Source organism: Macrobrachium nipponense, chromosome 8 (genome assembly GCF_015104395.2).
Source record: "Macrobrachium nipponense isolate FS-2020 chromosome 8, ASM1510439v2, whole genome shotgun sequence".
NCBI lineage: Eukaryota > Metazoa > Arthropoda > Malacostraca > Decapoda > Palaemonidae > Macrobrachium > Macrobrachium nipponense.
In genome coordinates, this window is record NC_087203.1 from 5,330,826 (window position 1) to 5,343,648 (window position 12,823).

The 12,823-nt window shown below is 38.6% G+C and overlaps 1 protein-coding gene across 1 annotated transcript in view; it reads right to left on the reverse strand.

Annotated features, from left to right (window-relative positions):
• The window catches only part of LOC135222603 (39 kDa FK506-binding nuclear protein-like), a gene marked incomplete in the record, with an annotated part of 38,553 nt that overhangs the window by 11,191 nt on the left and 14,539 nt on the right, over positions 1-12,823 (reverse strand). Inside the window, 1 exon segment of the mRNA XM_064260697.1 lies at positions 551-657. Coding sequence (XP_064116767.1) covers positions 551-657 — 107 coding nt within the window.

Here is a 12,823-nt window from a genome sequence, read left to right on the forward strand (position 1 = left end):
TTATTTCCAAATTATCTTAAAAAACAAAAGTAAAATACTAAACCAAAGTAAGGGGTCCTGTCTCCCTGAAGGGGCAATACTCCTCAGCCTGTCACACACAACGCAAGCGGTGCAGATGCAGGGGGAGTATTATCTACTACAAAAGCATTTGTACCAAGAAAGGTCAACATGGCAAACAAGGAAGGTTTGTCTAAAAACGTTGACATCCATGGAACTTCTGGCTGAATAAAAAGAAATAAAGCGTAAGCTACAATAAAAAAAAAAACTTGGAAAAGGAGAGCGAAGCGAAACTCCCCTCCAAGGCGGTAAAATAAAGACTGGTATATCACGGTGGTCCGAGCTTGGTCAATGACCAAACATCTGCCTCGTATATGCATGAGTTGTCAGATGCCACAGATTCCTTGTTTTACCATCTTTGATTTTTAACGGGTTTCCAGCTAGCGCTAGAATATTATCCTATTGTTAAGAATGAAGGTTTGTTCCGCGTATGAACAATGTAAATTTATGGACAACGAACAATTTTCAAAATGAAAATCTAATGACTACTCACACTTTTGCCATGCTTTGCTTCAACTCCAGTGCCAACAACTAAATCTGTATAACTTAATCCTCCCATTTTTAACACCTTTGGAGTCTTCCCCGGAGTTTGTGGTGATCCTGCAAGCAATAATTTATTAGTTAAAAAAATAGTGGGCATAGTTATGGCAATATATTTTCTATTACAACTTTAGTTTGGACTAGTAATCCTTCAATTATCTGGATCATCATTATCTGGAACTTGACAGTATTTGACATGCCTGAATCAGGGACTAAGGCCCCAAATTGATTTAATATATATATAGTACAGTACAGACCCGGACCTCGATTGTATTAGAACTCTTAATAATCGGATTTCAACGGAAAATTTTTAGTAAATGTTGCATCTGAGCTCAACCAAATATTCAGAAACCGACCCAAGAAATCATATGATTTTTGTAAACAAAAGTGGTTTAGTCAGTCACCGCTAATAGGTGCTGTTCCCATGCTCATTTGGTGAGGAAATCTGTAAGACTCACAATTAAACTTAAGATTGCTAAAAATATATAAAGTAAGAGGCATTCTGTGACAACTTATTTAATGATAGGCTAACCCTTGAAGTGTTGATAGTTGTATCAATAGTTGGCTACAGTCACAACTATCGACACTAAAGAAAACATTAGTAACCTAATATTAATGGTGAAAACCAGGTTATTCGAGTGAATCACTAGTGATACAACTTTTGATACTGTAAACAAAACAACTAATTACAGCAATTACCGTAATTAGGATGAGCGAGTTCTTACTTTGTTACCGGAGTAATTCTAAAAACCGAAAAGGTCCATAAGGCAACATATATTTTCTGGAGAAAATGATAATTCGAAAAAGTTAAACGTATTTTATAGAATATAAGCATTGTCATTTTAAGCCATTTGCATTCGATATTGTTTACATTCTCAAAATCTTGGCTGATTGAGCTATGGATATCTTCACAGCCATTACACTTGGCTGGTAGATATGTAATTTAGATACTTTCTTGTAAATTAGCAAAATTGGGTTTAAAAGTGGCACAATACTTGAATGTATAAGCGTTAAGTGTGATTTATCTTGTTTTGAACATCAATTTCACCTGCGCTTCTTTTTTTTTCTTTTTATAGTGACGGCAAATGCCATCAGCAATCAGCCATTTCTTGATTTTGTTGCTTATGTCTCTACTACAGGTTTACAATGGCTTAATCCGTAATTTAAAAGAGAGAGAGAGAGAGAGAGAGAGAGAGAGAGAGAGAGAGAGAGAGAGAGAGAGAGAGAGAGAGAGAGAGAGAGAGATTGGGTTGTTACACTGACACATATCCATTAGCAAAAGACGATAATATTTGTATATTGAGAATAAATGGAGAAACAAATCCAGTTATGTAAATGTACATATATTTCAGTTTAAAAACAGCAAAGATAGCTTTCAGGAATCTGTTCGGTTCCCTAAAGCTATCTTTGCTGTTTTTAAACTGAAATATATGTACATTTACATAACTGTGGATTTGTTTCTCCATTTGAAGACTCGTGCTACTAAGAGGATTTTTTAATTGAGAATAATGTTAATTTTAATAAAACCCTTGTTATACTGTATCTAATCATACTGCATGTATTATTACCATATTATCAAATTATATTACAAACAGAGCGATGTGACATGTCTATTCTGGTTTTGTTTACAATTGGAAAATATCAGCTGATTTCATTTAACCATTATGATTACTGTCTTTTAAGAATTGCAGCTACATTATTTATAAACACAGTACGTATATAAATAAAGTGCTACATGTTTTTTTTTTTCAGCCAATGCTTTTATCTACCAAACCATTTTGCACTCTGCTTATTAGTTATTATTCGTAATTCCCAGTCGTGCTTGACTTCCGATGCTCGTAAATTGTAGTTCCCAGTCGTGCTTAACTTCAAGCCTTGTTGTTTACTAAGCAACAATAATTTCTTGGTAGTATTTTATAATCAAATTAAAGGGTTTTGTGATATCGACAGCCCCCCAAGGAATCCTTAATATCAGGATTCTCTCCAATTTTAAAGGCATACATTTATGAGTATCTACTTTCAATGGGTATTATATTACTCCACCAATAATGATGTCTGATGTCATCACACTAAAAACCATACAGTGGCTATGAAAAGTGCCCCTATTTTACAACAATAATTTAAAATTAAAAAGTTTTAATATAACACTTATTGAAAGATATTTCAAAGTGATTTTGTATACAGTATCCTGTGGACTGTATGATTTGTTTACTAGCTAGTGACGTAAATTAGGGAATTTTTCTCAAGTTTATGATAACCTGACATAATTCGGCTTATATTTAGTGTTTTATTAATTTGCTGAGAATTAGGCTTGATATTCAATGTTTTTCTTATTAGCAACAATAATTATTGCTTACCCCTTACAGTACATACTACGTGTCTAGCCTATGGCGCTCAGTCAACCATCATATTACGGCCGAATTGGGTGTACGTAGGGCAGTTATTTTACTACAATATATATTTAAAATTGAAAAAAGTCTGTTGAATGGTATGTTATTTAACACTGAAATTATCTAATTGTAAAATATATGTATTTATGAGTAATGTTTTGTATTATGATGAGATGATAACTGGTGGTCAAGAACGAATTAATTCATTTTCAGTTATTTCTTATGGGAAAAATTCATTCAGATCTCAACAAAATCGCATCTCGTCACTTCTTCTGGAACGAATTAACACCGAGGTCAGGGGCTCTACTGTGTGTGTTTGTGTGTGTGTGTGTGTGTGTATAAATTATATATATATTATATATATATATATATATATATATATATATATATATATATATATATATAATATATATATATAATATATATATATATATATATATATATATATATATATATATATATATATATATATATATATATATATATATATACTATATATATATATATATATATATATATATATATATATATATATATATATATATATATATATATAATATCTATATATATATATATATATATATATATATATATATATATCTATATATATATATATATATATATATATATATATATATATATATATATATATATATATCTATATATATATATATATATATATATATATAGTATATATATATATATATATATATATATATATATTTAATAAAAATTTAAGAAATTTAAAAAAACTGCAGTCCAATGTTGGCAATGCTGTGTGGCCTCAGGAAAATGTTGGTAACACTGCTTACACTAAGACTGAGAAAGGGTTTGAGGGGTAGAGGGAGGCCTCAAGAAGTTTCCAAGGTGAGGGAGGGGGGTTGGGTAGGATGGCTAGACATCATGGAAGAGGAGGGGCAGAAAGGCTGTGCTGAGAAGGGGCTGTTTTGGAAGGAAGGTTGAATTGGGGAGCAGTTTCCCTGGCTGGGAGAGGGTGGGGATGCAGCATTGAATGGGTGAAGAGGGCTAGGTAGACGTCTGACTTGATACAGCTTGATTTGTTTCATGTTAATCTTATGACTTTATTTATATTTTATGCAATTCTCATTTATATTTTTGCTGTATTTTCTCATTTTTTATTTTTACAACCCAAAAGACAAATGCAGTCATGTGCATGAGAGAGAGAGAGAGAGAGAGAGAGATGAAATACCATCAGCGATACAATATTCTCTAGTACTGTTATGATGAGATAATCATACTAGTCAACTAAACTTGTAATGAAATACTCCACAGTAAATCAAGCAAAGCAAAAAAGACAAATGCAAATGTGCTACTGCACTAGAAACACACAAATACAAGCTATGTAGAGACAGTAACACACACAGGCATACAAGTAAAGCTTCCGTAATATGTATTATGAAGTGAAATGAAAAATCATTAATTCCAAAAAAACAAATAATGATCAACTACTTTTTCTGTAATATTCTTACAATGAATTTGCTCTAAAAAGTCATCACCGAGAAATGACATATGTGCAAAATGTAAACATAGGGTTTTGTAATGTATCTGTGTGTTACAGTATACAGGCAGTCCCCGGCTTACAACGGGTTTGGCTTACGACGTTCTAAGGTTACAACTCTCTTCAATTAAATATTAGAAATTATTACCAGGTTTATGATGCATGTTCCACGGTGATCTGGCAGAAGAAATATGACTGCAAAAATGAAAAATAATCAATATTTGAAGGTTTTTTTTTAGGATTGTCGACAATGTTCCGGCTTACGATGATTTTCGGTTTACCACACGTTTCAAGAACAGAACCCGTCATAACCCAGGGACTGCCTGTACTATGTTTGTATTACAAACTGAACAAATTTCCTTTTTGGTATATTTTACAAGGCTAGGTTTTCAAACAAGATTATCAAACTTTTGGCTTATGTAAGAATTCATAAACAGTTATGAAGTAAATAAACAAAGTCAGGAATCAAATGTTTTACAATTTTGAGGGCTTTCACTATAACATAAAGAATGTTAGTTTACTCTTGTATAACTGTTTTATATTTATACATGCACAAATAAAATAATTCCAGTAATACATTAATTTCTTTTAACAACTAAAAAATTATTCTACTAATTCTTTTGCTAGTAGGCTCAGCTAATTTTGAGAATGTAAACATTAGTCACTGAAAATGATTAACCAATTGGTTTCCTTCTACATTTTAGGATGATTATATATCATGATAATAACCAGTATTCTATATGTAAATCCATTCAATAAGTAAAATATTAGTTTCATTACCATCCCCTTTATCTTAAATACACCTGTAATAGCCTATTTGACTTGTGCAAGTGGATACTGTACATATAAAACTTAGCCTAGGTCAATATAGTCACATGTACTAGTACACAATTTGTATCTTGTGAATGATAATACAATATGATAAAAACTGATAAGGTGCTATATAAAAATACATTAACCCTCTTACGCCGATTGGATGTATTAAACGTCGACATAACTTGTCTGTCGGGTGCCGATTGGACGTATGGTATGTCGATAAAAAAAGTTTTTTTAAAAATTCACGGAAAAATACTTATAGGCCTACCAGGCAAAAACTTTTGAATCACGCGCCTTGGGGGATGCTGGGAGCTCACGGATCAAGGCGTTGTTTTGTTTACAATCGTTACGCAGGCGTGCAAGCGCGAATTTCTTTCTTCTCGCACTAAAAAGTATCAGTGACATATCTCAAGAAATTATTTAGTCACTTTTACATAATTTTTGCACCATTTTAAATTAGCCGTTACATGGAGTATTATATATGAAAATGTGCGTAATTTCATGTAGAATACAACAAAAAATACTCATGATTGTAGCTTTTATCAGTTTTAACGATAAGTGCCAAAATTTCAACCTTCGGTCAACTTTGACTCTACCAAAATGGTCGAAAATGCAATTGTAAGCTAAAACTCTTATGTTCTAGTAATATTCAATCATTTACCTTCATTTTGCAACAAATTGGAAGTCTCTAGCACAATATTTCGATTTATGGTGTATTTATGAAAAAAACTTTTTCCTTACATCCAGCGGCGGTAACTCTTCCGAAAAAAACATCAGAAATTTTTTCGTAACGTCCGATTGTCCGTAATGTTTGCACATGTTAATTTTTTAAATTAGCTGTTACATAAAGTTTTATATATGAAAAAAATTGCGCAATTTCATGTAGAGTACAACTAAAAACAAACACATGTTTGGTAGCTTTTATCAGTTTTGAAATATTTTCATATAAATATCGATAAGTGCCAAATTTCAACCTTCGGTCAACTTTGACTCTACTGAAATGGTCAAAAAACGCAATAGTAAGCTAAAACTCTTATATTCTAGTAATATTCAATCATTTACCTTCATTTTGCCAACAAATTGGAAGTCTCTAGCACAATATTTCGATTTATGTAAGTGGAATTTTATGAAAAAAAAAAAAACAGTTTTCCTTACGTCCACGCGGTAACTCTTCCGAAAAAATCATACGTGCGATTGTCGTAATGTTTGCACCATTTTAAATTAGCCGTTACATAAAGTTTTATATGTGCGCAATTTCATGTGGAATACAACAAAAAATAATTGAAGGTTGTAGCCTTTCTCATTTTCGAAATATTTGCATATAAATCATGATAAATAGAAAAAAAAACCACGTTTGGTCAACTTTGACTCTACCGAAATGGTCGAAAAACGCATTGTAAGCTAACACTCTTACAGTCTAGTAATATTTAGTCATTTATCTTTATTTTGAAACAATTGGAAGTCTCTAGCACAATATTTAGATTTATGGTGAATTTAAAAAAAAACTTTCCTTCCCTCCGCGCGCGGATTCTCCGCCGCAAATCTCCGAAATGCGTACGTCGCATTCTCGTAATGTTTGCACCATGTTAAATTAGCCGTTACATAAAGTTTTATATATGAAAATGTGCGCAATTTTATGTAGAATACAACAAAAAATAATTGAAGGTTGTAGCTTTTCTCATTTTCAAAATATTTGCATATAAAAAAAATATATATATAAAAATTTTGACATTCGGTCAAATTTAACTCGTCCGAAATGGTCGAAAACTGCAATTGAAAGCTAAAACTCTTACGTATAGTAATATTCAATCATTTGTCTTCATTTTGAAACAAATTGGAAGTCTCTAGAACAATATTTAGATTTTATGGTGAATTTTTGAAAAAAATGATATTGTTAAGATACAATGAAGTTTTATACATACTTACCTGGCAGATATATACTTAGCTATAGACTCCGTCATCCCGACAGAATTCAAACTCGCGGCACACGCTACAGGTAGGTCAGGTGATCTACCATTCCCGTCGCTGGGTGGCGGTATCCAGAACCATTCCCGTTTTCTGAGCCAAGATTTTCTCTTCCACCTGTCTCCTGAGGGGAGGCTGGGTGGGCCCTTAATCGTATATTATCTGCCAGGTAAGTAGTATAAACTTCATTGTATCTTAACAATATCATTTTTATACATGCAACTTACCCGCAGCATATATATACTTAGCTGATTGACACCCTTGGTGGAGGGTAAGAGACAGCTAAATACATACAAAAATAAAAAATTTTTAATAACGGAAACAACAATTGTTGTAGGTATCAATCCTTGGTTCTTACCTGTCTGGGCAGAAGACTTCATGATTACGGTCATTTAGTCTGCATGCCTCAAGAGCTTCAGTGAGGTAACTACCTATAACTGAATAGCCCTTCTGGATAATGTCAATGGGGGCTAGCCCGCTTACGCGACAGAGCCTGCATGGATCATACCAATGGGGCTTACCCGCTTACATGGCAGAGCCTGACCTGTATCTTATCAATCGGGGCTAGCCCTCTTACATGACAGAGGCTTTAGGTTTTACATAATGCACAACGAGGAGACCACAAGTTAATCCCGACCACCTGACCTTCCTAACCATGTTAAATCTAGGAACCGAAAGGGGTTATTCCTATACCCTCTTCCAATCAACCATAAAAACCAAACACCATAATGCTAAAATTACATTAACTAAACTAATTAGGATTAACCTCAGCTCCTCCTCCCAGCACTAAATCCGCAGAAAACCATGCTCCCAGTGAAAAGCACTTCTCATAAGTAACTCTCACATCTCTTAGATAGTGAGAGGAGAACACCGAGTTACACTTCCAATACGTGGACTCCATTAGGGCTTGAAGGGACCACGTTTTATGAAAGGCCATTGAGGTTGCTATGGCCCTCACTTCGTGTGCTTTCACTCTGAGGAGCCTAAACTGTTCTTCTCCACATTTAAGATGCGCTTCCTTATAATGTCTTTATGAAAAACGTAAGGGCGTTTTTTGAAATAGGTCTTGTCGGATCCTTGACCGAACACCAACGACTTTCTTGCGTACCTCCCAAAAGAGACTTTCTTTGTAAATAAAATTTTAGCGCTCTTACGGGACATAGGGTCTTCTCCTGTTCTTCTCCCGTAAGAGAAGAGAGTGCTTTCACTTCGAAGCTTTTGTAGGCCATGGTTTTGATGGGTTTTCGTTCTTGGCTAAGAAGAGAGGCTTAAAAGAGCAAATTGCAGTCTCCTTCTTAAAACCCACTCTGCCTTCTAACGCTTGAAGTTCACTCACCCTTTTTGCCGTGGCTAGGGCGAACAGGAATAGAGACTTCCTTGTCAAATCTCTAAAGGAAGAATTATTGGCAGGTACGAATTTTTCAGACATAAGATAATGAAGTACTATATCCAAGTTCCAACTTGGATTCTTTGTGTTCTGACTTTTTGAGGTCTCGAAAGACCTAATAAGATCATGTAGGTCCTTATTGTCCGACACATCCAGGCCCCTATGCCTGAAAACCGAGGCCAGCATACTTCTATACCCCTTGATCGTAGAGACAGCTAGGCCACCCTTTCTTCTAAGGTAAAGAAGAAAATTTGCAATGTCGGTTATAGAGGTACTGGAAGAGGATACCTCATGCGCCCTGCACCATCTTCTAACACCTCCCACTCGACTGGTACACTCGTAACGTGGAGGGTCTCCTGGCTCTTGCGATTGCTTTTGAAGCTTCTCGAGAAAACCCCCTCGCTCTAACGAGTCCTTCAATAGTCTGAAGACAGTCAGACTTAGAGCAGGGAGGTTTTTGTGATACCTGTCGAAGTGGGGCTGTTTGAGAAGATTGTTTCCTTATTGGTAGAGTGATCTGGGAAGGAAAGATCCGCACCATACCACTTCCAGCCAACTCTGTCACCCCAATCTATGGGCCTGGCCAGAAGGGGGCGATCAACGTCAATTTCGTTCCTTCTGAGGAGGCGAACTTTCTTATCACTTCCCCTACTAGTTTGAAGGGGGGAAAAGCGTACCCGTCTAGTCCCTTCCAATCCATGAGGAGGCCGTCTATCGCTATTGCTCTTGGATCTGCAATCGGGGAGCATAATTCTCAAACCTCTTGTTCCAGTTGGTTGCGAACAAGTCTACTATGTTCGGCCTTTTTTCCCCATAACCCCCATAACTGCTCGCACACTTGAGGGTTGAGGGTCCATTCGGTGGGGAGGACTTGGTTTCTTCTGCTTAGCAGATCCGCTCGAACATTTCTCTCTGTATAAATCTCGTTAGCAGAGAGATCTCTTTCTCTTGAGCCCAAACAAAGCAACAACTCCCTCGCTGTCTCGTAAAGGAGAATGAATGGGTTCCCCTTGCTTTCTGATATACGCTAGGGCGGTCGTGTTGTCGGAATTGACCTGAATGATCGATCCTGAGATCTGATTTGAAAGTGCAAGAGAGCTAAGTGATGGCTTTCAACTCCTTTTTGTTTATGTGCCAGGACACCTGAGCTCCTTCCCAGGTGCCTGACACTTCTTCCAACCCAACGTTGCTCCCCACCCTACATCCGACGCGTCTGCAAACAACGCTCGGAGAGGGCTCTTTATGTGTAAGGATACTCCTTGACCGAGTTTCTTCGGGTCTAGCCACCACCGAAGATCTTGCTTGATCTTGTCTGTGATCCTGAATGATTCTTCGAGGTCCTGGGAACTCTGATCCCAGTTCTCCTTCAGATAATACAGAAGGGGTCTTAGGTGCAGTCTCCCTAAGGAAACAAACTGCTCCAACGAGGATATGGTTCCCAGCAAACTCATCCATTCCCTTGCAGAGCAATGTTCTTTCCCTAGAAACACTGACACCTTTGCAAGGCAGCGTTCTATTCTCTCTGTTGATGGAGACGCTAGAAAACCCCGAGAATCCATCTGAATCCCCAGATAAACTATGTTCTGCTGGGGATCCAGCTGGGACTTCTCGAGGTTGACTAGGAGTCCCAGTGACTGTGTCATCTTTAGTGTTACCGAAAGGTCCTCCAGACACTGATCCTTCGACTTTGCTCGTATTAGCCAGTCGTCCAAATACATCGAGATCCTGATTCCTTTTAAATGTAGCCAATTGCACCACATTCCTTAGGACACCCGTGAAGACTTGAGGGGCCGTCGACAGTCCGAAGCAAAGCGCTCGAAATTGGAAGACTCTTCCCTGTGACATGAATCTGAGGTATTTCCTTGATGCCGGATGAATTGGCACATGGAAATATGCATCTTGAAGGGTCCAGGGATACTATCCAGTCCCCTGGACGAAGAGCAGAAGAAGAAGTCTCCATCGAGAACTTCTTGATCACAAAGAAGTTCAGCGCACTTACGTCCAAAACCGGCCTCCCACCCGCCCGAGGCTTTGGGTACCAGGAATAGACGGTTTGTAGAAACCTGGTGAATGGAGATCTTGAACCAGTTCTATTGCCCTCTTCTTGTATCTCGCTGTTAACTCCCCTTGGAGTTCTTGTTAAGGGAGGATATTCCCTGAAGGGGATGAGGTATCCTCTCTCGAGGATAGAGAGGGTCCAGCTGTCCGCCCCTCTCTGCGCCCAGACTCTGGCAAAATTCGAAGTCTGGCGCCTACAGCTATCTTGAGGACTTCTTCATTTTGCCTTCCCGCAGGTCTCCTGGAAGGTCTTCCTCTGGTGTCCGGTCTTCTACCTCTAAAAGGGGTTCTTGAGGAGGAAGAGGCTCCTCGAAAGGGCTGCTGAAGAGGTGCTTTCTCCTTCTTTTGAAAGGGAACAGCAGGCTTGAACCTCTTTGCTGACTGTGTCAGTAGATCCTGCGTAGCCTTACCAGCTAAGGATTTCGCTATATCCCTCACCGTGTCCTGTGGGAAAAGGTGGTTAGAAAGTGGAGAATATAGCAAGGCCGACCTCTGCAGAGGAGATACTGACTTGGACAGGAAAGAACCGTACACTGCTCTCTTTTTTTAATACTCCCGATCCAAAAAGGGCAGCCACTTCCCCACCGAAACCGTCCATCACCGCTCTGTCTAAACAAGATAATACACTCGATAGTTCCTCCATACTGACAAATTCGGGATCTTGGGCTCTCTTCGCAAGGGCTCCCAAAGCCCAGTCCATAAAATTAAATACCTCGAGTGTCCTGAAGAGGCCCTTTAGGAGATGATCTAGTTCACACATCCCCCACGTCGCTTTTGCTGAGAGTAGAGCGCGCCTCCTTGAAGAATCGACTAAGGAAGCGTAATCTGCATCTGCGGATGAAGGCAGTCCTAAGCCCATAGGCTCCTGGGTATCGTACCATCTCCAGGTTTTACCCGTTCAACTTTGAAGGAGGGCATGAAAAAACAGTCTTGCCCGCGTTCTCTTTTAGTTTTAAGCCACTCCAAAGCCTTTGAATGCTTTTTTCATGCTAAGGGTAGGACGCATTTTCACGAATGAGGATGCTTTTGGAGACTTCGTGCTGGATAACAAAGATCCTGGAGAGGGCGGATCCGCTGGTTGAAGCTTATCTCCGAACTCCTGCAACAACAACAAAGACAATCTCTTATAGTCAGAGACTACTAAATCCACTGGTATTCCTCATCTGAGACTTCTTCTAAGTCTCCGGCTGTAGGAGATCCTTTCGTGAGAGACGGTTCTTAGAAGTAGAGGGACTTCTCTCAAAAGAAGAAGATCGTCGCCCGTGCGACATATTCTTGCTACTACAAGGCGCAAGGGAGCTCGTAAAGGCATGAGATCTCCTCTCAGTAACCTGTTTTCTACCAGGTGAAGGGCTCCTACTCTCAGAAGAGCTCATAAAGTGCGAAGGGGTCTTACTCCGACCTAAGCTCCTACAAGGTTCCTGGCGCCTGCTCGACTCCCTCCCGGATTCCTCTTGACTGGGACTCCTGACGCCTGCTTGACTCCTGGCGTCTGCTAGCCTCTGGCGCCTGCATTGCTCCTGACCGCTGACTCCTGAACTCCTGGATCCTCGCCTGACTGGAGCGCTTGACTCCTGGTAAGCTCTTGACGCCTCTCACTAGACTCCTGGCGTCTGGTAGGCTCTATACGCCTACTATATTCTTGGCGCCTACTAGGCTCTGTCAACTCCTGGCGTTTGAAAACATCCTGTTTCTTAGGCTCTTGACGCCTAACCTGGTCCTCAGTAGAGGAGTCCGACTCCTGACCTCTCCGAAAAGACGTAGCTGATCGTTTGCTCTGCGAGCGGCTACCGCTGGGAACTTTCTTTCTATACAGAGGAGAGGATCGCTTTTTTAAGGGAGAACGAGAGAGTCTCTCGGTGAAGAGTGCCTGCTAGAGTGAGAAACTTCTCTTCTACCACGGAGAAGAAGAAAACTTCGATCTCTTCACTGGAAGGGAGGAGTCTTTCCTTCGAGACGAATCCGTATGTAGAGCGCCTACCAGGGAGGATATTTGTTCCTGTAGATTAAGCAGGAAGAGCTTAGTCGGGTCTTGAGGCGCTGGAGACGGTCTTCTCGCCTTCTTACTACTCGAAGGAAAATTCTCTGGAA